This window comes from Rhinolophus sinicus, chromosome 5 (assembly GCF_057876585.1).
Source record: "Rhinolophus sinicus isolate RSI-liver-muscle chromosome 5, RSI-T2T, whole genome shotgun sequence".
Lineage (NCBI taxonomy): Eukaryota > Metazoa > Chordata > Mammalia > Chiroptera > Rhinolophidae > Rhinolophus > Rhinolophus sinicus.
In genome coordinates, this window is record NC_142505.1 from 72681165 (window position 1) to 72708916 (window position 27752).

The 27752-nt window shown below is 45.4% G+C and overlaps 1 protein-coding gene across 6 annotated transcripts; it reads right to left on the reverse strand.

The window, feature by feature from the left end:
• Positions 1-432: 432 nt before the first annotated feature.
• ZNF346 (zinc finger protein 346) lies at positions 433-27111 on the reverse strand. 6 transcript variants are annotated; one of them, XM_074313428.1, is made up of 8 exons: positions 26887-27111; positions 26223-26337; positions 17194-17297; positions 16543-16635; positions 14702-14846; positions 10679-10864; positions 4785-4878; positions 433-1787 (listed from the first exon to the last, which is right to left on the reverse strand). In XM_074313428.1, the coding sequence occupies exons 2-8, from the start codon at positions 26299-26301 to the stop codon at positions 1700-1702; spliced, it is 789 nt and encodes a 262-aa protein (XP_074169529.1). In that variant the 5' UTR covers positions 26302-26337; positions 26887-27111; the 3' UTR covers positions 433-1699. The 6 variants fall into 6 exon arrangements, with proteins under 6 accessions (XP_074169529.1, XP_019566568.1, XP_019566567.1 ...); XM_019711009.2 differs by lacking the exon at positions 26223-26337 and having other exon boundaries at positions 26887-27106; XM_019711008.2 differs by lacking the exon at positions 26223-26337 and having other exon boundaries at positions 10679-10912; positions 26887-27106.
• Between the last annotated feature and the right edge of the window lie 641 nt (positions 27112-27752).

A 27752-nucleotide genomic window follows, 5' to 3' on the forward strand; every position in this document is an offset into this window, starting at 1 on the left:
TTCGTTCATCCATTCATTCAACAAACAGTTCATGAACCACACTCTGTAGTTAGGGAAGTGGAGATGAATGAGGTGAGGTCTCTGCCCGGAAGGGGTTAGCCTGGATAGAGCCATATTAGACAGCCTCCATGTCTGTCTCGTTTCCTGCTCCCCGAACTTCCTTCTCACATAGCAGCCAGAATAATTCTCTCAAAGCAGATTACCATTTAAACCTCCACAAGGCCCTCCATCACGGGGAGCTGGATGAGCGGATGAGGTTGTAGAGTTTAGGGCACCCGGGAAGACTTCCACAGGGTTGCCAAGCAATTTAGATGTCGCTCTCTGTGCCAACTCCTAAGCACAGTATTTAGGACCCCGGGAGTCTGAGTGCGGTGAGGGGGATCCAACAGCAATATGGTCCCAAATCCCAGGTCTGTTAAGTTGTAGTCTGGCTCATGGGAGAAATGCTTTATTTAGATGCTTCAGTGACCAAAGACAGAGCATAAGCACACAGCTGCACACCCACGTACGATACTAAAGGCATTTCACAGGCGAGGCGGCCATGAGAGCAGCTGGGGGCAGGCCTCGGACGGTGCCCCTCCCTACAGCTCCTGCTTGAAAGCTACAAGGAAAAATCACTCCCAGTGAAGTCCCAGGCAGAGTTGGAGAAGTCTAGGTTTGGGGTCTGCGGAACGTCTGATTGCTCACTGCGGAGACTTGCACCAGCTCTTTGTTTCCCTGGGGGCCCCATTCCACTCCCTGGTACCCAGAAATCTCCCGGTGGGTGATGGGGGAGGGCTAGCACCACAGCGACCTGGGCAGGTGGTCTGCTGCCCAAGAGGCAGGAGCGGGCTAGCTGGGGCCAAAGGGCAGCAATGAGCCTCCGAGTTGGCGGGCAAGAGGCAATTTCCCTTTAAGGGCACAGAACCATCAAGAAAACTTGCCTGTGGGGACCTTCCCACAGGACCTGGGCCGGAGAACGTTTGACAAAGGAGGGGAAAGGCCCCCTCCCCCCAACAGGGCAAGGAGGCCTCCTGCAGCTCTAGCGTGGCCCCAGCTGCTGCAGGTCCTAAGCACCAGTCAGGAACTGCGGAGGAGGGACAGGAGGGACAGCAGTGCTTGCCAGGACTGTGGCAAAGCCCCAGGGGACTTCATAGTGGGCAGAAACCTGTAAAACCGGCCAGCGTGTGGCGCCAAGCTCAGGAAAGCCTGCACTTGTGGAGGGAGGGGGAATGTCACAGCTCCAAGCTTCCATATGGCAGCTACTTCCATCTGCCCTTTCACGCCTAGGCCACAGTGTGGCGTGAAAGCGCTAATTTCACTGGAGGTGCCTCAAACCCAAGAAGAACTCAGTCCTTCAGCTGCAGGGACTGGTCCAAAGCTGACCTGACGAGGAGACAGGCCTGGAGCCTCATGACATGTGGCCCACAAGGGCCAGGGAGGGGGAAAGGCCATCCTCTAAACTCTCACCCTGTGAGACCCCAAGTCCTCTCAAGGTCCCTGCTTCCCTTGTCCTGACCTATAGGGCAGGGCCCATTCCAAAGGGGAGGAGCAGGGGTGGATCTGCCTGGACCAATCAGAGGCCGCCTGTGGCCCACTCCTGCCTCAGGCCTATGTAAGAAAGGAGGAAGAGGGAGCCAAGGGCTGACCATATCACGGTCACAGTCACGGGGGGCTGGCTCATAGCTGGTTCAAACTGGGGTGCTGGACAGAAACACCTCTAGCCTTCCAAGGTAGTTGAGTCTTTCTGAATAGGTTGTCTTTGCATTGGAATCTGGCCCAGGGGTGATACCATTGTTTTTGGTGACCTGGAATTGGAGAGGGCACAAAGGTACATGATTAGTTTGTGGTGGTTGCAATGGCGCTGCAGGTAGCTTGTTCTAATGGTAGTACAGCTCTCCCAGGGCCTGGGAGTGACAAGCAGGACAGCTCTCTCCTTTACTGGGTGCTTTGCTTCTAGCATCCTATTTCACCCTCATGGCAATTCTACAAGCGGGGGAATAGCACCCCCATTTTATACATGAGGAAACTGCAGTTCAGAAAGTGTGAGTGAGTGACCTGCCCACAGTCAGCTTTTAAGTGTGGTACACTCAGGACTGCAGCCCACGTCTTTGCACAGTACCAAACCATTCATTCTACCTACAGGGCCCCGTCCGAGTGGTGCAGAATGCCCACTGTCCCCCTCACAAAAAATCTACAGTGGCTCTCCTGCCACCCTCTAGCCCACTTCCTGGGTACCTAGCACCACTTGATATTGTCTTATTATGGATTTCTTTAGGATCTGCTTCTACTGGCAGAGGGGGACCCAAAGGATCGGGGAACAGTATTGGCCTTGGTTCCTACTGTAGCCCCACTGCCCAAATCAGGGCCTGGCACATAACAGGTGCTTAATAACCATCTGTTGAGTGAACAAAAGCTCACCTCTAATAGCTCCCCTTACTGGTACTAGCGCTTTAAGTATATTATCTCTAACCCTCACAGCATCCCATAAGGGGAGGACAATGAGCTTCATCTGGAAGTGGCAGAGTGAAAAGAACGTGCTTTGGAGTCAGAGGTTTGAGTCCCGGGTCTTACTCCAAGTAACTATGTGATCCTGGGCAAGTCTCTCAACCTACTTGACCTTAGGATTCCTTGGGTTGTAACGGGGGGGGGGGGGGCCCTAATTCAAAGCTGCTGTTGTGAATTACATGCGATATGTGTTTAACAAACTGTAATCCTACAGAAGAGGAACTAGAGGCTCAGAGGTTTACTGACTCACCCAAGGTGACATAGCTGGAAAATGTAGGAAGAAAACAGTAAACAACACTAGCATTTTCAAGTCTGGGTTGCCCTGGGATGGGGCTCTGGCTGGCTCCAGACAGTCTGTGACATTGCCACTGGTCGAGGTGCCACAGGCTGAAGGTATGCTAAACGGGAAGTGTGCCCCACACTGGACTGCTGGGGCTTGTCTCAAGTCCATATCTAAGAGAAACCTTGAGAGCCCTCCCAGTGAAAGGTGTGTCTACACATAAAGACGATGACCAGCTGCAGTGTGGGAGGGGGACTACAGGCAGAGTACAGAGGACTAAGGGCATTTTTGCTCCAACACTCCGTTACTACCACCTTTAACTCATTTGGCTGTGAGCAACGCAGAACCAAAGCCAAAGCAATCATTTCAGCAGACTTGCCTGCATGAAACTCACTTTCCTCATCTGTAAAATGGGGATAATTCCCATTTCAGAAGTTTATGTTGTGGCACACTGTCCACACCACAGTTCCCTTCTGAGAGGAAGGGACGGAACCACGTGGGCCCTCCCTGGCCAGGCTCTAGCCTCCTTGTCAGCATGACGCCCTGGAGGAGCTTGCTGTGAGCCAGACAAGCCTCAGTGTGAATTACAGCTCAGACTTCTAGGTTCACTTTTGAAGGACATTTTGGTTATTTCCATGTCTTGGCCACCGTAAACAAAGCTGCAATGAACATTGGAGCACACGTGTCTTTATCTCTGAATGTTTTCAGATTTTTTGGGTAGATACCCAGGAGAGGGATTGCTGGGTCATATGGCAATTCTATTCGTAATTTTTTGAGGAACCTCCACACTGCCTTCCATAACGGCTGCACCAGTCTGCATTCCCACCAACAGTGTATGAGCGTTCCTTTTTCTCCACAGCCTCTCCAACACTTGTTACTATTTGTCTTGTTGATGATAGCCATTCTGACTGGGGTGAGGTGATATCTCATTGTGGTTTTGATTTGCATTTCTCTGATGATTAGTGATGTTGAGCATTTTTTCATATGTCTATTTGTCATTTGTATGTCCTCTTTGGAGAAATGTCTCTTCAAGTCCTCTGCCGATTTTTCAATTGGGTTGTTTGTTTTTTTGTTGTTGAGTTGCATGAGTTCCTTGTATATTCTGGATATTAGGACCTTATCGGATCTAGGTTCACTTTTAATGGTGGTTGCCTACATCTGTAAAATCAGAATAATGATCCCATCTTCCCAGGGTTGTTTGAGGATTGCCTGAGAGAATCTGCTTGGGCTCAAAGAATGTTGGTTATTTTCAGGATTATCAAGAACAGAGAACTCTTTCTGTTCACCTCTACCCTTCAAAGCACTTATCGCAATTTGTAATTACTGGTTATAGACCAAAAGCTCATTATCCTCACCTTATGGGATGATGTGAGGGTTAGAGATAATATAGTTGAAGCGCTAGTACCAATAAGGGGAGCTATTAGAGGTGAGCTTTTATTCACTCAACAAATGGTTACTGAGCACCAGGCCCTGGTTTGGGCACTGGGGCTACAGGAAGAACCAAGACCAAAAATAAGTATAGTTTTTTTGTCTTCTATCAGAATGTAAGGTCTTGAGAGGAGGGACTGGGTCTGTCTTGCCCACCACTCAGATGGGGTTCAATAAATAATGTTATCAATGCACGAAAGAACCTTGGCCATATTTGGTAATGTCCTGTAGAGGGAGCTCTTGTCACAGAACTGATGGCAGTGAAGACTAAGGTCTTCTGACCAGTGAAAACAGGCTTCCCTAGTTAGACTGCTAAAGGCCAGGAAATCCAAGTATTCTTAGGAGACCCCCAAGGAAATCGCCTATGCTTCTACCAAAACTTTCAGCCCAGGAGGGCCCACAGCTGGGGAGAAGCCGATGGGAGAAAGCTTACAGAGGAGACACTTCTTTCTGCTAACTCACGGAGCTTCTGTTGATTGAGAAAAGGCTGCCACGATTCCCTATTAGCCAAGGAGTACCGGGCCTTATTCTGGTTCAGAAGACCTGAACTCCCGCTGCAGACGCTTGACTTCAAAGGCTGATTACTCACTGGTTCTTGTGTTTGAAGCCGCTGACGTGAGCTTGGTACTGTTCTATGGAGTTCAGCACTATCTTACACGTCTTGCACGGGTAGCCCTTCCCGGCTGAAACACACATAAAAGTCAAGATGCTTAGTTATGCAGTAAGAAGGGACCTGGGGACTGCTGCTTTTGACAGTGCATGCAAATGCTCTTCTGAGGACGGAGGGGTGGGTGAGGTCAGGTGGTTGGCCCTGACGAGAATCCCAGACGCCTCAGTGCTCAGGGGGCGTGTGCTGTGTGCCAATGTGCTCCCTGCAGTTGGCAACCTCCTCATTCCCCTCTGTGCCCCCGGTCCCAGCCTCGAGCCTGGTCCAGAGTAGCTGTCTATTGAGTAAATAAAAGATTGAAGGAACAAAGTGGTGATATTTGGTGTAACTGTCTTTTCCACCTTGACTGGTAAGTGGCCTCATTAAGGATGTCCTTCACTGAGATCTCTGGGAAGGTGCCACTCTCCTCGGCTTGTAATATCAGTAATTAATGGGAATGCCCACTATGAAAAATCAATCTGTCTTTCTCCCTTGGGGCTCACAGATGCTCTGTCTCGCTCCCAGTCCTGCTCCAGTGACGAAGTGGCCTTTCTCCATATGGTCTAGCACAGAGATGGTCAGGAGCCAGGATATGGTGGGGCTGGACTCCTGGCTCTGCCTTCATTTGACCTTGGCTAAACCCGCTCCTTTCTGATCCTCAGCTTTTCTCAATTATAAACCAATTATACCACAACTCATAACCATAATACCTACAATAAAAAGCAGCTATTATTTACCAAGTGTCTGATACACGCCATGCACTACAACATGACTTCAAGAGCTCTTCTGGCTCTTAAACCTTTCAAATCATCTACCACCCTGATTCTCATAGCTCTGCAGTGAGATCACCTAGGCTCGAATCCCAGCTCTATCATTTCTTACCTGGAGGACCACAGACCAGTTCCTTAACCTCTCTGAGATTTGGTTTCCTCATTTGTAAAAGTAGGGCTTCCCTGAGATTCAGGTTCCCTATATATAAAATGAGGTTAATATCAGTTATCAATCTCATAAGGTTATTGTAATGATTCAAAGAAAAGCATTTGGCACAAAGTAAGTGTTTAACAAATGTGAGCTTTTATCACTATTATTATTTCACTTTGATGGGTTCCATGAGTCATGCTGGCAAAGAGGAGAGTATCTTTTAACCAGCCTTCCACGGCAGCTGCAGCTGCTGAGAACACCAACAATCTCCTCTACCCCAATAAGCTAGACAAAGTTCCCAATATGTTTATTTCCCTTGTGTCTTCAAGTATTTCCTGGAAGATGCATCCCTTTAACGCACTCAAGGGGAAAATTACTGCAATCAGAATTCTGGTCTTTTTTAGACAGTTAAGGCCAGAATTCATGGTTCAACACTAACAGGGAAGAGATGCATAATAGACCAGCAGAACCACTCTCTCCCCAAGGTCAGGAGTGGGACCTGGGGCTGGTGTGGGGGTGACAACCACCAATGGTGAAGAGTTACTGATGCCCAGGTTACAACAGCCCATTTTATTCTCTATTGAGCACCAGGCACCATGCCAGGATATTTATACCTTCGGATTCTTACAACAACCCTGCAAGATAGATGTTTATCTCCATTTTTCAGAGCAGGAAATAGACCCAGAGAGGTTAAGTGGTTGATCTGTGGTCAGAGCTGGGATTTTCCCTCTGGCCCTTGAAGCCCCCGTTTTTCCCTCTATAGCACACCTCTCTGGACTCTCCTGTGTCCCCTGCGAAGTACAAGACGTCAGTACACTGTTTGCTGATCTGTAAGCTAGATTCAAATCGTTATTTGGGGCAACTGCAGAATTCACTGTTGCTTCTGAAAAACAAGTACCCACACATAAATTTTCATCTGCTTTTTGTCTTACATGTTTGATATTCTGGTTTACCTGCATGATTTTATGAATCTTACATCACTAGAGCTGATTTTTAAACATCTGGCTTATTTGGAAAAGCACCTGTATCACCTTTTTTCACTGCCAAGGCTTCTGAAAGACCTGTCTACACTTGCTTCTCTATTTCCCTGCCTTTCAATTAGTTTGCAACCTATCCCTCCATCCCCACCCATTCGCACACGCCCTTTCCAGGGCCGATGGTGGCTTCCTTGTATCTAAATTTAATGGACAAAATGGATGCTTATGAAGCCTCATCATATTTGACCTCTCAACAGCCCCTGACAGAACTGGTGACTCCTCCCTTCTTCAATGTCTCTCGCCCTTGGCTTTCAGCATGCACACTCTGTCTCCTGCTAACTCCTGTTTAACCTCCACTATTAGTACTGGCATTCCAAATTTCCAGAGAGCTCAATCTTAGACCCTCAGCTCTTCTCTCTCTAGACTCTTTAAGGGATCTTATTCATTCCCTTGACTTTAATTACCACCTATTAGGTTAAAACATGAAACCACCAATATCTAACAGTTTCTGACCTACTAAAATGGCAGTATCTCGAACTCAGACCTCTTGTTCAAGGTCTCGACCTGTATATCCAACTGCCTCTTTAACATCTCTACTTGGATGTCTCATGGGCATCCTAAACTGAAGTGGACAAAACAGGATTATCCACCTCATTGCTTAAGACTAAATACACTAAGTACACCATCCTGACTGTTCCCTTTCTTTCATCTCCCACATTTGATGGCCAAGTCCTGACAACTCTACTTCCAACATGCATCTTGCATTCATTTGCTTCTACCTCCTTTACTGCCATCTGAGTCCAAGCTCCTACCTTCTGCAGTATGAATGACTACCATAGCCCATTGCGGTTCTGTCCCCATTATCCTTACTCCCCATCCCAAACTATTCTCCACCCTGTAACCAGAATGATCTCATGCTGAAACTGCCAATGGCTTCCCAGTGCTCTTAGGATAAAGGCCCAAATCCTTACCATGACTCACAACGCCATGAATGGACACTCGCTCATCTCCCCAGCATCATCTTGCCCCACACTAACTATACCCCTTCCTCTAGGAAGCCTTTCTGATCCCTGCTTCTGCATGAGTTATCTACATAGTATTCCATTTGTTTCCTGTTCTAAAGTCTGTCATCCTTGTTGTTTGCTCAATGCTTGTCTTCTCCATAGACTCTAAGCTCCGTGAGAACTTAGACTACACCCGTCAGGTTTACCACCACATATACGATGCCTGGCACGTTAGGAAAGAGACCAACAAGTATTTCTTGACTATCTATGAATTTTCTAAGACCTGAAAACCTGTCCTATGCATAGGAGTTGAAGAAGCTGGGGGATCAGCGTGGGGCAGAGTAAGCGACTGGCTCTGTGTAGGAGGCAAGACCCGAAGTCGGGAAAGCGATGGGGTGAAGCAGAGGACCCTAGTACCCCAGAGGCGACACGGAGTGCTCTGGAGGCTGCAAGGATCTGAGACTGTCAATGGCTTCCCAGTGCTCTTAGGATGAGATGCAGGTTTTAGTTTGATGTTCTTGGGTAAGCCTGGCGTGTAAGGCAAACTCCAAGTCTTGTTTGATCAGCTTGGTAGATGCCACACCTACCCCTGGTGGGAGAGAGCTGGACAGTCTGGGCCATTTCACATTAGACCTATACTTGTCATGAGACACCTGCCAGAAGCCCATGGCAACTATTCTCTGGACCCGACACAGAACTTGACCTGGTTTCAGTGCTGGCCCTGTTGCTTCCTACTGGGACCCGGGACAAACCACGTCGTCCGTCTGATCCTAATGTCCTCATTTGTAAAATGGGGGTAATCACACTTGCACAACAGAGTAGCTGTGAGGATTAAATCAGGTAATTACATGTGAGCACGTCTAGCCTAAGGCCTGGACTGCAGCAGCCATTGGCAAGTGTAGCATGACCGATGGAACAGAAGAATGAACGAACAAGCCTCTACTGACGTAGGGAAGCGTCAGGCCACTGACAAACCTCAATCCTCCGCTAAGGCAGAATCCCTGTCAGCTGATGACGTCACTGCCTGCATACCCCAGGTCATCACTCCACCTCTGTGAGTAAGAAGGGGTCAGAGTGGGCTCAATGCCTCTGCTGATGTCCTGCACCCAAAAAGCCTCCTGTCAGGTACACTCGGAGCTGCAGGCAGGAGGCGGGAGTGTACATTTTGGTGCCAGACAGAGCAAGAGACCCATAGTGATGTTGTCACTTATCAACATCAGGTCATTGCAGCTGTACGTCCTGGAGTGAGTCACTCTGAGTCTCTTCTGTATTTGTGAAGTGGGAAAATCATGCCTATTTATAGGACTGCTGTGGGGATTAAATTATAATGTATATATTAATATCAAAGGGGCATGTGATACTCCTTCCTGCCTCTCTGCCTAGGTTTTCATTACTGAGTTTGGCTGATCTTTAAAGCAGTCAGATGCCTTCAGCAAGAAAAAACGATCAAGGCTACAGTTTTAGGATTACAAATGTAATTTAGCCTTAGACAAATGGAGGTAGGTGGATACAGAAAGGCTTTGGCTTGAGATAAAAGAACAGAATGGATACAAGTTAAGATAAGCAGCCCCAAACATTGCAGTGCCTGAGTCCTGCCAGTGGACAAGAGATAATGAAGAATGACCAGGGCAGAGCTGAGTAAAGGAGCCGCAGCTACCACAGTGCCCTGGGTCGAGCCAGCTGGGTCCCATGTTGTTCCTAGCAGTCACAGGCCCACACAGGAGGGTGTTGTGAAGCAGGGTTCTGAGGAGCTTCATTCTGAGGTTTCCAGAGTCCTCAGCATCTGGGACTGACCAGGTTATCGGGAAAGGGACTGCCTGCACGTGGGAACAGTATGTCAATGCCAGCTGCCCCTCTCTAATTTTGAAGAGGTTTGTAAGGCAGCAGCATCCTTCAATGGCATCAGAGGAGCAATGCCTGGCACCCTGCTCGAGCCCCCCTGCGCACAAAGTCAGCAGTGTCAGTACTGGCCCAGGACGGCCGTGCTGTGCGGCTGCTTTGGGGTTTGGAGGACTGCTGGAGACACACGAGCCCTCCCCTGCCCATATGTGGTCCGGCACGTCCACGGCATCTGTCTGGGTGTTGACCTCTCCAGGACTGTGGGAGGAGCACACGTGACTGAGCAGCAGCTTCCCTGAGGCCAAGCCGTGCCACCTGGACGCCATGGCGGCTTCAAGTGTTGAGTGTCTGGTGCTGCATCTGTACAGCCTAGGGTCCAACACTGATGTCTACATAGGCTCCACGAGACAGGAACTGTTTCAGTCTTGGTCACTACTGTACCCCAATGAGGGAACACAGTAGGTGCTCAACAAATATTGACTGGCTGAATGAAAGAGAACATAATCATCTCTCCTCTCTCCCCGTCCTTTCCTATGTGATGGGAAGAGCTCCTCACTCCCGTGATGCTGACGGGCCTCGTGAGCTCAGGGGAGTCGCTAATATTCGGAGTCAGAACGGTCTCCTTGGCATTACTCTCAGGGACACAGGCCTCAGCGGCTGGGACAGGAGGGGCCCTGCTACAACCTGGCTACTGAGGCCGTCACACAAGGAATGTGGATGACATGGAGTTTGAATCAGAGGTTGCAAACTGGAGGCCTTTAGGCCGAATCTGGCTTACATACAGATTTGACTCACAAAGGGTTTAACATTTAAAAAGTTTAGTTGCTCATTTAAAAGTCAGGAGAATTCTTATTGAAATCTGGCTGCTAGATTCTTTTGAAAAACTGAAAGATACGGTAGTAGCTGGCTAGAGCTGGCTAGGAGACGCACGCCACTCTTTCGCTGACCATTTCCCCTCCTGGCTCTTTCCCTTAAATTTCCCGTCTGGCTTCTGCAGGCATTTGAGTTTGCCATGCCTGCCTTCGGAGACCTAAAGACGAAAAGCATAGCCCTGTGGCCCGGGGAGCCCGTGGTCACGCCCTGAGCCAGCTCTTACCTGATGAGTCAGTGACAGCAGGGTCTGCCAGGCGCCCGTAGTGTGCCATGAGTTTGAGCTTGGTCTCCTGTTTCCTGTGTTTCTTGCCCACATAATGTTGCTGAGCCATGACAGGGTCATTGAAAGTCGCGTGGCAGAGGCTGCAGAACTTGTCTGGGTCTATCATCTCTCTATTCTGGTGCAAGGCTAAGGTGGAGGCCACAAGGAAAGGGTTTGTAAGGCGTTTCGACAGAGCTGCGGCGAGAGAGTTTAAACAGAAACAATGAAAAAAACCCAGAAGATGCCAGACTTTCGAGTACGCTGAATGCAAAGGGAGGCTGGTCACTAGCTAATCACACTTGCAGATGTGGCACTGCAGGCGTGAATCACACGGTGAAAGCCTTCTCTAATTGGGGAAACTGGAAAGATTTGGGGGAGTACTTTGTTCACCAGCGTTAACTACTTTAGGCACATGAATCCTGATGTTCTCATGCGCTTCCGCTATCAAGTTGCCACATGACAACAGACTAGATATGGACACGCACGCCGTCTATCCCTCAGCGCTCCCCAGAGTGTCACAGCAAGTGGGACAAGAAGTTTCAGTTTTTTATTTCCATCCTCACAGTACCCCAGTACAGAGCCGGGAGCCAATGCACAGACATACAAACTGAGGGTCTGAGGGCCTGGAGGTCATTTAAAAAAGGCAGCCGTACTGGAGGCCTTTTGGGGCTGAGCGGGAAGAAGAGGATGCCGCTGATACTTAGTTACGTGCTTTGTAATGTACTTTTTCTCCTTTGGTCCCAGAACTAGTCCATCAGGCAGGTATCATTTTGCCACATTACAGAGAAAAACAGGCTCACGGGTGAGATGACTTGCCTGAGACCACCCAGCTAATGAGTGAACCCGGGTCTGTGTGACCCTTAAAGACTATGCCCTCTTTGCTATGCCAGGCTGCCAGAACAGCAGGGAGACCTGAAGGGTACGGCTCATGCTTTCACCTTCAGAAAAACCCCTGGCTTTGGTCAATGAATTCCATTCATCAGAGCCTGGGAGGGGAACACGCTTAAGTCTCCTGTGGATCAACAGATGTTCTAATGCTGACTGCAGGCCGTGCTGCTGCCTGGTAGATGCCATGACTCACTAATGAGTCCACATGGCTGGGATGGTGTCAATCTAGTAGCCACGGCTTTAAAAATGTGGCCTAGAACCCACACGAGTGGTGCGGGGTGGGGCTCCACAGCACTCACAGATGGCTCAGACGCTCTTTCAGCTCTGTGCCACTTCAGTGCGGGACATTCTGAGGATTTTTAGCAAGCCAGAAGAAACTTGCTGGCTTTCCCCACAGTGATTTTCCAGTACAGGGAACCTCAATTTCCCTGGCCATTGTTCAGCAAGTCACTTGAAAAGTAATATACATGTTGCAGAATATTTAATAATATGAGAGAATATTCAGTATGCAGTGTTGAGTTAAAAAGAAAAGGTTATACAGCAATCTGTTTCTTATGTCCTCAATTCTGTAAAATAACAACAAAAAACATACTGGTGATGCGTGGAGAAAAGACCAAAAGCACAGTGTAAAAGGGTGCTTTTCAGTATTTTCAACTTTTTTACAATGAATGTAGATTTCTGACATCAGAAAAGAGATAATAATGGTTGTTAAGACATAAAGGTCATTCTTTAAAAGATACTGAAGAGAAGCATCAGAGGTGAATGGTTAAGTCAAGTTAGAGGAACCACTTAAAGGACATCCAATAAAAATGAGAGCTATGGGAATCTTCTCTCAGGAAATAGCTTGACATATGGAAAGAGTATTCTATAAGGATGTTTGCTGTAGCATTATCTATAAATACCAAAAAGGTGAGGGAGGAAAACTTTAGAGGAATGGTTAAATGTGGTATGATGGGGTATTATATAGTCATTAAAAATGTTCATGAAAAAGTTTTTAACAACATGAGGAAATACAAATGTTACATTAAAATGAAAAGGGCATTAAAAGAAAATTATACACACAATATGATTATATCATTGTTAGAAAATATATACATAGTTCATATGTGTGTACTGGTATTTTGAAATGTTACCAACATATTGACAGTGTTGGCGGTAAGATCTGGGTGATAATTTCCTTTCCTCTTTGTACCTTATGCATTGTTTGAATTAGAATTATTCATAATGAGCATGCGTCGTTTTTATAAAAACAGTAAGGTTATTTAAAGTATTCTATGTTTATACGCACACATACATGGATTTAATCTAGCTATACATAAAACAGATATACACACAGATATACACGTACACATAACAAAAGATTATAGGAAAAACACTACTACAAAATGTTAACAGTGGTTATCTCTGAATGGTAAAATCATGGGTACTTTTTCTTTCCATTTATCTATATTTTTCATATTTTTTACAACATGCTTGTATTACTTTTGCATTAGAAAAATGTTTGAGAAATACAGTTATAAACTCATGTAATAACATGAAAACGTGCTTAAACTACAAAATTAAATGAGAAGTAAAAGCAGGACACATGCATGATGATTACAACATAAAAACATATGTGCGTGTGGCAAAGGCCAAAAGTGGATATGGAAAATAAACTCATGAATATGGAGTCTTTGGGACCGGGTATATTCCAGAGAATTTTCCCATTTATAGAAAGGTAAGTCTGTATAAAGCTCAAGAGAAGTGGTCTTATAAAGTTCTGTTCTTAAGCTGGTTTCTCTTGGCCTAATGTTTAATCTTTCTGGTACCATGAATGGTACCAATACCGGCTTTAAACAAAAGCAATTAGTAATAGCATAGCTTCCTCATGAACCAACCAGAAGCAAGGCCAATGACATGCTCCAGGTGGTGGACGTCTGGGCAGCTACTGAGATCCATGGGGGTGGGGGGGCGGGCGTTCTACTCACTGGCCTTCCTAATGGTGGTGATAATACTAACAGCAGCTGTCATTTACTGAGCACCTACTATGTTCCAGGCTCCTTACATACATTACTTCATCCTCACAACCTATGAAGTAGATAGTATTATCAACATTTTATAGGTGAGGACACTCAGGCACGAAGAAGTCAAGTCATAGAGATGGTAAACAGCAGCCCAGGGTCGTCTGTGACTTCAAAGTCCACATTCTGTTGTTTCATAGCATAAATAACTAGATTTGGGTGTGACAAGAGGGTATAATTGAGTGAGTTTTTAAAACTCTATCTTCAAAGCCTTCCAAAACATTGTTGTCTTGTTTTCATAATACAGTAACATAAAAAAGGATAACAAGTATTAGAGATAGTGTAGTTTACTTCTTGGTCCAAAGTGAAGAGAGAAGCAAAAATCACCAAGAAAAAATGAAATAAAGATCAAAGAACTTTCACTCTTGAATAACTGCAGTTAGCAGAGGTTAAAAATCCCAGCAAGCCAGGAGTTAATGAGATGAAAGCGAGGGCCCCAGTGGTGACAAGATAGAGGGGCTCCTTTAGAAGTCACTGTGCTGGGAATGAGTTCATGGCAACTGCAAACACAGCTTGCTGGGCAGGAGTGGCAGCACTGAAATACTCAACTTCGAAAGGCAAGTCCCTGTCTTGAGAACAGGCAGCTTTGATGATTAAAGTGAGCAGGGCATAACCTGAGCACATGAAAAAGAGGAGGATTTAGCTTTTAACCTGGTACACGTGGTAAGAAGGGCAGGTGGCTGCTGGTAGGGAAAGATCTAAGCGGGAGAGGTGGAGGTGGAATGCTCTCACGGTGTGCATGGCCGGGGGCACTTTGGCAGTCCTGAGTTATAATATTAGTCAGGACCACAGCTCAGGGCTAAGAAACTTCTACATAGAAAACCTGATGTAACCAAAGAAAGGGAGGTTAGGTGAGCACAACTCTGAGGCTGTATTTCAACGAAGCGAGGTCTGCTTTCATATTTTTAAGGGCTCTCAAAAAATAGTTTGACCTCTCCAAGCCTGTGGCCCCAGTGAGCATTTCTGGGAGCACCTGGCATTGGTACCCTGAGGACGGGAGGGGTCCCAATATAGCACTACTCAGGAAAACCAGTACCTTCCACCTTAGTGGATTGCTGCTTCAGCTTTAAGTTCTTTGCGTGGGTCTTCCCCAGGTAGTGCGACTGGGCCACGACAGGGGAGGAAAAGGTCATGTTACAGATGGGGCAGCACTGGTTCTTGTCTTTGCTTCTGCTGCTCTTCTGGGTGGGAGAAAGAACACAGGTCTGATCACACCACTGCCCGGCCAGAAAATCTTCCATGGTTCCCCACTGCCCACAGGAGAATGGGCATTCCAGAACCCCCTTCTCACACTACCCCAACCTACCTTTCTGGATTCTCCTCCAGCTATCTCATCCCAGGCTCTCTACTCACCATTCCCCACTTTTTTCTCTATTGCTTCCCTGCTGCCTAAAATGATCTTCCCTCCTTTCCTGCCTGGCACATGTCTGCTTAGTCTTCAAGGCCCAGGTTAAATGTCACCTCTTCTGAGAGACTTTTACTCAAGAAAATCATTCAATAAACAATTATCGAGCCACTTTGTGTGAGTAGTCCAGGAAGAATTCACCTTGTTCCTCCTCTGTACTCCCAGAGTCTCTATCATACCGCTCGTCATCCTAAACTGACAGTGTCATAGCTCGGGAGACTCTGGGAAACCAAAGTGTAGCGTTCGGGCATGGACTGTTGGGACTCACCTTGTTTCCTATCTTTAGCACCTGCTGGAGTATGGCACACAGCAGGTGCTCAGGGTTTGTTGAACAAGCAGATCACTGGGTTTTATCTGATTATGATGACTAGAAAACAATGTATTTCAAGCCTATAGTAAGGGCTCCCAGTCTCTCTCCGAGAAGGTCTGATCTCTAGATAGAGTATTCATTCTAAGACAGTATTTTTTAACCTCGGCACTATGGACGTTTTGGGCTGCATAATTCTTTATTGGGGGGTGGAGAGGAGCCTGTGATCTTATTTGAACTACCGGACCACTCCAAGAGTTGAAGGAACTGAGATCCAAAGAGGTGAAGTGATGTGCCCAGGTCAGAGTTGATCCCATCTTTTTGAATCCTGAATCATAAGAGGGGCAATCAGGAATGAGTCCAGTGAGCTGGAGAAGGGATGAGCACGGCCCTTGCAAACCCGTGGTCACTATAGTAGGAGGCACAGCTTGCAAACTCTTTCTACTAGGAATTGGAATTTTACTTCATGAGACCCTTACGAGGTAGGAATTAGTATCTCTATTTTATGGGTGAAGTACAGCCTGGGTAAGTAATTTACCAAAGGTCAACCAGTAAGCTGCAGAGCTGGCACTGGGCACTAGTCTGCCGATTTCTTACCCTATGACACTTACACAGCCTCCCATGGAACAAAAATTATGGTGCCCTTAAGGCACTGGGGTTGTTTCAGCATAATTCTCGCAGGACTTCCAAGCCAAAAGCAAATCTATGAGAGCAGGCACCTGGAAAGGGGTTCCTTCCATTTATTTATTCAAAACAGTCCAGTGTTGAACTCAGCTCTTTCCCCTGATCTCAAGGAAGCCGCAGCCTGGCTTCCTTCCACTTTGTCTCCTTGAGTAGGGAATGGGCAGCTTCTTGTCCTACTCCAACAAATCACAACGCTCCATTTACTGAGCCCCTACTATGTGCCAGGCTCTGTGTTGGCTGCTTTTTCCTTCCCTCATTTTAATTTGGAAAAATCCTAAATCGTAGGTGATATTAGCATCCTCATTTTTATAGAGGAAGAAATCAAGGCTCAGAGAAGTAATAAGACTTGCTCAAGTCACATGACAGGGCTGGGATTTGAAGCCAAGTCAGTCTGACTCAAAGCCCATGCTCTTTACACCGCACCAACCTGCCTGCTGGCTTCATCAGGAAGCGAGCGGTCTCAACATGGCAGCTGGATTACCTGATCTGAGTCTAGCTTCTTCGTTTCCCCCTTTAATGTCTCCATTCCATGGATTGCTAGGTATCTCTTCACTTTGTTGGCATGTTTTTTGCTCTGCAAGAACCCAGGAAAAAGATCAAAGATAGCTAAATGCCATTGTACATCTAAGGCACTCAAAAACACTTAACTAGATTTTCACCTGATTCATCTTCACAAAACTTTTGAGCGAAGATGGTGGGGGAAGAAAACTAGTTTACTGAGTTCTTACTCTGTTCAAGTTACTTTACATGCTGTCAAATCTAATCTTCACAATATGAGAAAATTATCATCATCTCTATCTTGTAGATAAGGAAACAGAGGCTGAAGATGGTGAGGTTTCTTGCCCAAGATGAGTAGCAGAGCTGTGATTCAAACTCGGGTCTATTTAAAGCCAAAACACGTACTTTCTACTATATAAGCTACAACGGAAGGTGTAAGTATAATGATCCTGATTTGGATGGGAGAAATGAGGCTCGGAAAAATTAAGTCAGTCTTCAAGTTATAGTCAACATGCATGGAGGCAACGCCTAGATGGCTAAGAAGGAGCTGCACTTCACTGTACACGCCAGGGAGGAGTGGGGGCTTGGAACTGGGTCTGGAGTGTAAAGCAGTCTTAAAGGTACAGCGGCATACCTGGTAGTGTGCCAGCTTCTGGGACTCCGAAATGAGCAAGGCGCAGCAAACCTTACACTGGGTGTTGGTGAAGAGACACTGGTTCTTCTGGATCATGTGCTCCACTACAGAGAGGAAAATAAAGAATCTCTGCGTTAAAAACCTGCCTCCAGAGCACTGTCTTTGAACCCTGCCTCAAACTCAGGCCCTGGGTAATGGAATGCCACGCTATTATAGCTCAGCAAACTTTAGTCACTCTTCCCCTACTGCTTTCACGACTCATGCTATATTCTCACACCACCTACACTACTCCTTACTTTATAACTTTATTTAAGCCAATTTTATTTACTAAATAGTCTGAAAACTTTTAAATTGAGATACAACATATTGATTTCAGGTATACAATAAAATGACTCGATATTTGTATTGCGAAAGGATCACCACAATAAGTCTATTTGTTACCACACGACTTATAATTTTTTTCTTCTGATAGGAATTTTTCAGATCTACTCTCTTAGCAAACTTCAAATATACAATACAGAGTTATTAACTATAGTCACCATACTATACAAGTAAATTCTTTTAAAAAGGAATCTTTAGACCATAACTTAAGTAGACACCAATAAAAATGATAGAATTTTAGTCAGACACTGGCGTCAGGCTTGGAGCTTTCCTTAAAAAGAACAGTAAGAGAGCAGCGACTGTGAAGAGCGGCGTTATGACATGGTCACATCCAACTGAGACTTCTTTCCTGATAGAATCAGAAGGTCTGAAAGACTTGAAAAGGGAATCATTTTTTGACTGTTCCTTTAAAAGTTTTATTGTAATAATTCTGTATCTTTTTATTATTTATGGGACCTTTTTTGTGGAATTAAAAATAAAGCAACCTTCAAATTTGCTCCACTAAAAGATGAATAGCATTTTCTAATTATTTAAATTTCCATTGGTATAACTACACAGAATTGGTGAGAAAATTGTATTGGGGGGGGTGGACGGTTGGCTCAGTTGGTTAGAGCGTTATGCTTATAACACCAACGTTGCTGGTTTGATCCCCGCATGGGCCACTGTGAGCTGCACCCTCCTTAAAAAAAAAAGAAAATTGTATTGGGGCTTAACTATTAAAAGACTAGAACATTCTTTTTGTATGGAAAGAATGTGAGCTTCTATTTACTGAGGAATCATTAAAATTAAAAATTGGCTTTCTTTTGATTGGATCAGAAGATTTGAAGAGAAATTTTGGAGGATTTGTACCAGTTAGAAGATGGTGCTGATCTTTTATCTTCATGAGGAAACGTAAACTAATCCTATTCTTATATAGTCAACATAAACTATTACCTAATACCAGCTAAATGTTTGTGGTACAAATTGTGTAGGAACTTGGGCTCCCTAGGCATGCCGACTTGGGTTCAAATCCTGCTGCTGTTACTCACTAGCTGCATGATTTTACAGAAATTACTTTATCTCCACTCCATAGTTTTCCTTTGTATAAAATGGGAGTACTGGTGACATGTATCTCATAGAAGGGATTCCCCTTGTGGTTTCCCGTAGAGACCACTTAGCACAGTACCTGGTAGTACATGCTCAATCTCAATGTTATCATCAGATTATTTTCTGGGTCCTGTGGTTCTGAGAAAATTAATTATTTTCTATATTGTACCTATGATGATAGTTCTTAATCTAAAATTTGATAACTGTTAAAATTTTCCTCACTGTTCTTCACTTGACTTTGAAACATCTAAAATTACCTAACATTTTACACAAATCCCACTGTAGGAAACCATGATATTAACTTGTTCTTAATTGTTGGGCCTGGAGAACAAAGCCTTACCTTTTTGGGGAGGGAGTAAAAACTCATTCAATGCATGAATTCTATCATGACACTGATAAACTGAGGCAGGGCAGAGTCCAGAAAACTGTGAGGGGACGGCAAGCCCACAGTTTTTTATCATATACTCTGGACCAAAAAGTGGTCAAGATGCCCTGGAAGGAGTCTTGGTGGAGAACTTTTAAGGTGCCTCTTTCTACTTCACAAGGTCTAAAGCTTATCTACGCCAGCACTTTTGGGCAGAAGGGTTGTTGTCTGGCTGTATTTCTGCCTCGGAGGGTCTCGTTTATTTCCCCAGTTTTCTCCTACAGTGCTTGGTAAATTTTTGTGAAAGACTTTGCCTGCCTCAGCTGTGCTTCAGAGAACCAAGGGAAGTGGGTCTGTGAACACATCTGGGCCAGAGCTTTTTAAAGATGGTACCCAGGAGTCAGAGTCCAGTTATCTCCTCAAGCCTGGAGATGCTAGATCTTGTTTATTAAAGGAGATGGGGTTCCTTTTCAAGGACATTCAGAATCTGACTCCCAAAGACTAAACAGGGTAGGGACCATGTCATTTATGACTTTGTATCCCCAGCACAATACGTGACCTACAGTAGGGGCTTGGTGAATACCTGCTGAATGACTAAAATGCACCTCTCTGGCCTCAGACTGTACACTCACAGCCCACAAACGTATTTACAATGCCTTCTAGGTGCCAGCACTGGGCTTCATGCTGGGGTGGTATCAACAAATAAAACAGAATACAAAGAAAATAAAAAAGCAAGATAGTGGCACAGTGAGAAATACTAGAAAACAAACAAAGTGGTAGAGGATGGGGGCAGGATGTTAATGAAGAACACTGTAGGAGGCATCAGCCACAAGGTCGGCGGAAAGTGTTCCAGCCTGAGACAGGCCAAGTCTCTGAGGCAGGGATGAGCTCAGCATGTTCAAGGAATAGAGAGAAAACCAGTGGTGAATGAGAGAAAAGTGGTAGGAAATTAAGTTGGAGAGACAGCATGAGGCCTACCAGATCCTGAATGAACAGAAGGCCTCATAAATCATGATATGAACTATGGATCTTATTCTAAGTGCAATGAAAAGCAACAAGATCTGACTTACGTTTGGAAAAGATTACTCTGATCACTGTGTCCACTGAGTGCACGGGGATAGAAGCGGAAGCAGGGAGAACAGAGAGGAGGCTGCTGCAGGCTTCTGGGTCATAGATGATGGAGGTTTGGATGAGGCAGGTTGGCAATGGAGACAGAGAAAAGTGGATGGATTTGGAATTACATTCTGCAAGTAGATCTGACATTCAATTTCTTAGATTGGCTTGGGGGTGGCGAAGGAAAGAGAGGATTCAAGGATCACTCCTAGGTTTTGAACTTGAGAAACTGTACAGATGAGATGAGAACTGGAAGAAGACAGCCTTGGAGAAGAAATTAAAGGCTTTTCTTTGGGCTATGTTAAATGTGAGTGGTCTATCGGGCTTATGGGTAGAAATATCAAGTAGTCAGTTGAAGATTCAGGTCTGGAGCTCGAGGGAGAGGTCAAAGCTGGAGATATAAACTGGGAATCATCAGCATATCAATCATACTTAAAATTATAGACTGAAAGAGAATCCTAGTGTAGATGAAAAACGGAAGAGGTTCTGGGACTGAGTCTTGGGACCCTCCAAACTTAGAAATCAGACAGAGGAAGAGAAGTTGAATATAAAAACGAGTACTGGAGGGACTTCCAGCTGTGGCATATTGAGGAGATCCTCCCCTCCCCCAAAAGCGACTACAAAACTGACAAAACCACCACAGCAGCACTCTGGAAGTTGACCAAGGGCACGTCACAATCTGGGAAGCATTTATGTTTGTGCACCTGCTGAACTTCGGGTGAGAATGGTGGGCACTGGGGCTGCTCTCATCCCCTCCCATACTCAGCAGCACAGAGGAGGTGCCAAGAAGAGGCAGGATGTGAGAACCAATAGCTTCCCTGTGGAAGGGGGCAATCACTTAATTTGGAGTGGTGTGCAACATGCATAGCTCGTTACACTAGTGGTGGAAGTGACGATCTCAGAGGCAGGTGAGCAGGAAGGGCCAAGGGATCTATTAGCTTGAGGTGAGGCCATGGTTCAGTGCCTGGCTGAGACTGCGTGGCCATGGAGACGCAAGAGGGCCAAGTAAGTCACATACTCCCGGCCAACTCTGAGGCTGTGCACATGTGCAGAAGAGACGCAAAAGGGCCCGAAAGTAAAAGCCTGGAAAGACTTGAAAATGGCCTGAACTTTGAATGTGTTCCCTGCTTACACACAGATTCTAACAGCAGAGAACTGAGGTCTTAAGCACCAGGTGTTTGAGAACAAACTCTGTTGAATCACTGGCTGACCAGTAAGCAACACAGATACATAGAAATTATAAAAAAGAACCAAATTGGAAATATTTGCTCTTAAAGTCTTCAGCCACCATGTAAGCAGTTTTCTTCCAAACTGTGAGGAAGCCCAAACGATTCCATGCATGAAACCATATGGAGAGGCTCTCAGACTACCTGGATGGAAAGAGCAAGCTGCCTGGCCAGCCCCTGGAAGCACCAACCCATAGCTGTTTCAGCTCTAGCCACCATGTCACTGCAACTGCCTACGAAATTCTGAGTCAGAACTGTCCGGCCAAGTCTTCCCTGAATTCCTGACTCAGAAAAGCCATGAGAGGTTCATGAGGTTGGAGGAAGTCAAGGTCTACAAGGAGAAAAAGAACATACATGAATGATCAGAATTTTGCGAAGGTGCACGAAATGTGAATTCCTGCTGCCCTGATAGCCAAATACAACTCTAACCCAGCTACCAGCTACCTCTCCAGAGTGGGACAGGTTTGATCTAGGAAATGAAGTGCTTAGAAAATCATTGCAAAGGCTGAAGGGACTAGGTTGGGCCTCCAGAAACATCTCTAGGAACCATGCATAATTGTTCCAATAGGCAAGCTATAGTCTCTGAGGCCTCCATTACAGTCTTGTTGGAAATAGGAAGCTTCATTGTTATTGAACCTACTTCTCAGCTTATGAAGTTGGAGAATGGATGCTGGAACACTGATGTAGAATAGCTCACAGTTCCATGCCATTTCTTTATAGCAATAATAGCCAATGGCCATAGGAATATGGTCTTCGTTGCATTTCTGCCTTCCAAATCTTATGAGAAGCCATCCGATTGGCAGGATTTAATTGCTATCTGTATCGTAGCCAATGAGAAGATGTATGGGGCAGAGGCTGAGAGACCTAGAGTGTGAAGTTCAGGGCTGATTTTTACAGGGTCAATGAAGTAGGGACAGAGAAAGTCAGTGTGGGAAAGCAAGGTAATTCATAAACTTAAGAAATTTAGGGGAAGTAGTATCTGGGAAACAAAATGATAGACACTTCAATCTGAGTTGCAATTGTCTTTGGGTGAATTAAGGTGTCTTCAGTTGCCCTACGAAGACTTAGGGCCAGGATGGCTGGTTACTGCATGACTAAACTCCTATATTCCAACTATTAGGTGAACATTGCTAATCTATAATGACTTGCGAATCCTTGGGCCTTGATGTGGCCTTAGAATCTTCAACTCAGCTCTATAGAAATTCATCAATTGCCTGGAAGAGGTCCTTAGGGGGAGATGAAACCTATTTACTACCCCGTTTCTTATGGCTTATTAGAAGGTAGTGGGTGTCTAAGTACAGCTATAGTTAGAAAACAGCAAACAACAAAAGATCCTAGGAAAAGGAAGCTGGACATAATCTACCCATGGGTCCGACTGGTTAGGCAGTATGGTCTAACAGGGTGCTCTATGAGAATGAACTGGACAGTTAGCTCCATAAGGTCATGTAGCCTTACTACTTCCACCTACTTTGTGAATCCATATTGTTGATGATCTCAAGAAGCTCAAGTTTCATCATACAAAAGGGCAAGAAGAAAGCAAATGTAAAGACACTGATGATGTGGTGCTAAAAAGTCCAAGTCCAGTCGCGGATTTCAATCTTAGTTGCAGGGGGTGCAGCCCACCATCCCATGTGGGAATTAAATTGGCAACCTTGTTGAGAGCTCGTGCTCTAACCAAAGAGTCATCTGGCAGCCCCTCGGGCAGGTCAGTGGCAGCTTGTTGCCTTCAATCTAGTTATGGAGGGCACAGCTCATTGGACCATGTGGGAATCGAACTGGCAACCCTGTCGTTCAGAGCTTGAGCTCTAACCAACTGAGCCATCCGGCCACCCCAAAAATGTTTTCTATTTAGAACATGTATAAACAGAGTGGAGCTGAAATGAAATAATCAATAAATGAAATGAAAAATTCACTAGAGGAACTCAACAGGAAAGTCAAAATGGCCAAAAGAAAGAATTAGTGAACTTGAAGATAAATTAATAGAAATATTTGATCTGAAGGAGAGAAAAAGAAAACTGAAGGGTGGCCGGTTGGCTCAGCTGGTTAGCGTAGTGTTCATAACACCACGGTTGCTGGTTCAATTGCCACATGGGCCAATGAGCTGTACCCTCCACAACTAGATTGAAAACAACGACTTGACTTGGAGCTGGTGGGTCCTGGAAAAACATACTGTTCCCCAATATTCCCCAATTAAAAAAAAAAGAAAACTGAAGAATAACAAGCAGAGCCTCAGAGACCTGTGGGACACATCAAGCATACCAGCATATGTATAAGGGAATCTCAGAAGGAGAGAAGAGAAAGCAGCAGAAAAAAATATTTGAAGAAATAAGGCCTGAAAACTCCCCACATTTGACCAAAGAAAGACATTAATATATCCAAATATCTCAGACCCTCAAAATAAAATAAATACCAAGAGATTGACCCCTAGACACATCACAGTCAAACGATTAAAATATAAAGACAGAAAATTTTGAAAGCTGCAAGAGAAAAATGACTCATCATCTACAGTGGAATAATTTGATTAATGACTTCTCGTCTTGAAACAATGAATGCCAGAAGACATATGCAGAGTAGTGAACTAATCACTATGCTGTACACCTGAAACTAATATAAAAAAATAAAAATGGGGAAAATAGTGAAAAAGAACTATCAACCAAGTGAAAATAGTGAAAAAACTATCAACCAAGAACTCTATGTCCAGCAAAACTATCCTTCAAATCTCATGCTAAGTGACAGAAGCCAGTTGCAAAAGAACGCATATTATATAATTTCATTTATACGAAATGTCCAGAATAGGCAAATCCATACGAACAGAAAAAAGATAAGTACTTGCCAGCGGTGACTGCTAATGGGTACAGGGTATATTTCTGGGGTGATGAAAATGTTCTGAAATTAGACAGTGGTGATGGCTGCACAATTCTGTGAATATACTAAATGTACATTTTAAAAGGACGAATGTTATGGTATATGAATTAGGTGTCAATAAAGCTGTTATTAGAAACAAAATAAGAACTATCCTTTATGAATGAAGCCAAAATAAAAACATTCCCAGATAAAGACTGAGACAATTCATTGCTAGCAGGTCTGCCTTGCAAGACATACTAAAAATAGCCCTTCAGGCTGAAAGTGATACACCATAACTTGAATTCAGAGGAAAAAATAAAGAACATCAAAAATGGTAAATATGTGGGTTAATATAAAAGACATTATATATTTTTTTCTAATTTATTTTCTTCTTTAAAAAACATTGTATAAAGCAATAATTATGACAATGTTTAATTAGGTTTATAACATATATAGACATATATGACAACAACAGCACAAAGGAGGGGGAGGAAAGGAGTTACATTATAGGAATGCTTTTATATTTTACCAGAATTAAGTTAGTATTAATTTGAAGTAGACTATGATGAGTCAAGATGCATCCTGTAGTCCCTAAAACACCACTAGGAAAATAACTGAAAAAAAAAAAATCAATAGGGGAACTAAAATGGTACACTACAAAATACTTAACACAAAAGCCAGTAAAAGAGGAAAAGAACAAAACAAAAAGAAGATAAATAGCAAAATGCAAAATGTAAATCTAGCCATAACAATAATTAAATTAAATGTGAATAGTCTAAACAGCTCACCCAAAAGGTACAGATTGTCAGAGGATAAAAAAAACCAAGATCCATATAATGGAATTCTACTTTCAATGAAAGGGAATGAAGTATTAATACACACTACAATTTGGCTGAACCTCAAAAACATGCTGAGAGAAGCCAAATGGAAAATACTACATTTGTATGTTTCCATTTATATGACATGTCCAGAAAAGGCAAATTTATAGAGACAGAAAACAGTTCAGGGGTTGCCTAGGGCAGGAGGTAGGAGTGGGGATTTAAAATAAAGGAGCACAAAAGACCTGGAGTGATGGGAATATTCTAAAACTAGATTATGGCTACATAACTATCCTTTTACTAAAAATCATTGAATTGTATAGTTACAATGGGTGAATTTTATGGTATGTAAATTCTAACTCAATGAAAGTGCTAAGAGAAAAAAAAAAAAACCCAAGCAAGTAGAACTTGGGGTTACAGGTATCTACCTAAACCTCATATAAATATTGCAAAAGCGAGGAGAGGAGGGAAATGAACTGGGTTGTAAGCGACACTGTACATTCATACACACAGAAAGAGACAGTTCACTTTCCAGCACACAGCTGCTGGGTTGAGGACAAAGGTCACTTCCTCTTTTTGTGCATCCCAAACTCTTAGGCATTCCTCTCCACTGTTCCTACTATACATTCAACCGAAACTGTTTTGGTTTCTGCTTCCTGGACTCGACTACAGGTCCCTCCAGGGCAAGGGCAGTCTTTTCCTCATCTCTGTAGTTCTAACACTCAGCCAGTCTTGGGAGTAAAGCAGGCATCAGTGAATGTTTGTCAAATTAATGAAAGGAAAACTGCCAGGTTGGGGGGTGGGGTGTGTGTGCAACTTTATACCACACAAGTTGGAATGTATGAGGGAGAGAGGGGGCACATAATAATTTAGGAGTCAGACTAGACTAGTTTTTAAACTGGAGAAATATACTAGGGTATAGGTCTGTATACCATCCCAAATTGAAACATATATAGTCCTTGGATGTGGTCAAAAATTCCATTTTATCACAGTCCAATCAGCCCACAGGCAACATATTACACTTTACAAGATGAGTCTGCTCAGCAAGCAAACAAACCGTTACAGAAATCTGACTGCCATGAAGATTACATGATAGGATTAGCACAGAAGCCCCGTCTTTGTGCAGCTACCTCTGCTAAGGACTGTGAAGAGAGTCACATAACCAGGTCAGGCCAGCTCTTTCCATCTCCATCTTACCACTGCCAGGTAAAATGCAGAGCCAGCTGGGAACCTTCAGCGGAGAAGTGTCCCTGTTTCTCAGGCTCCTGGCCCCCATGTCAGAAAAGGGACCCAGTTGGCAGAGACCAGACACCTAAAAACAGGGGTAAACCAGGGCTCAGTCACCAAGGCCAGGAGGAACATGGGGGTAAGAAGGCTTTTAGATCCCTTGGAAGTGTGGGGCATGACAGTAGGGAGGCAAGAGACAGTAGGGGTGGGGGAGCCTGGAGACTGGGACGATGGAGAGTCAGGGAGAAATGGTGAAGGAGCTACGAGTCTGTGGGTCTCCCAGAAGGCGTGGAGAGGGATTACAGTCCACGAGCTTGGAAAGAACTGCGCTCTGGCGGGTAAAGAATGCAGGGCAGAAAGCACTGGCGGCCTGAACTTGAGAAGGCCCCTGACCATTTGCACGCGGGGCCCTGATTCTTGGGGTGCCGCGGACTCGATTTTCAGGGGAGCTGGCCCACGGTGCATGGGCCCGATGGAGTCCTCCGGCGCGTCACGCAAGTGGGCGGGCCGGGAGTTAGGGGGTGTGACCGTAGACCCGGGGGCTGGTCCGCGTTCTCGCCCCGGGCTTCCGCCACTTCCCGCGCAACGGGCAGGCGGGCTAGGGGCTTCCTGCCTCTGAGACCCTCGGACTCACCTTCCTCCCTCCCCACTGGTTGGGCCCCGGACACTGCTTCCCACAGGCGGCGCGCCCTCTCGCGGTCGAAGCGCAGCCGGTCTGGTTCCCGGCCCTCCCGCTCCTCCGAGATGTTGTATGGCCGGGCCCCTCCGCTGTCCGGGGCCTCCACCGTGCCCAACGCGGGATACTCCATCTTCCCCGCAACCCCTAACCGGCCGATAGCCGCTCCTGAATCTTAGTCTCGCGAGATGTGGCTGGGAGGGTGACTTTGCCGGGCCAACAAATCTCGCGAGGTTGGGCGCCGCAGACCGCGTTGCGGTGCCGGCCCGGGCTTCTGTTACCTGGTTGCTGTTGGGACCTCGAAGCATCTGTTGTGGAGTCGGAAGTTGGTCGCCGGTTCCACAGCAGCCCCCTCCCTTCGGGACGGTATCGATCAGTCCTTGGCTCAGGGTTCTCACCTTGCTCACGGTCAGCCTTTGACACGTCTCATTTCGTTCTCGTGAAGGCCCTGTTATGTGGGAATATTTTCCCCATTTCACTGGCAGGGAAACTGAGACCCAAAAGCTAGAAATGGTTTACTCAAGAGTTCGTTACTAGCAAGTGATAGAGCCGGAACTCCATCTCCATGATTATAATAGATACCATTTGAGTTCCAAGTGTTAACCCCCAGACCAGAACTCCCCCTAAACTCCTCTCCAACAGAACTGTCAAACCTGAAATTCTATCTTCCAATCCCACACTTGCCCCTCTCGCAGTCTCTCGGAGCCACCATCTCTTGCCAAGGTTGTTGTAGTGGAGTTCTCACTGGTTCCTTCCCTTGCTCTTCAAGTATTCCCAGCACAGCAGACCCAGCGATCATCTTGGAACAAGCCATGTCATGACAC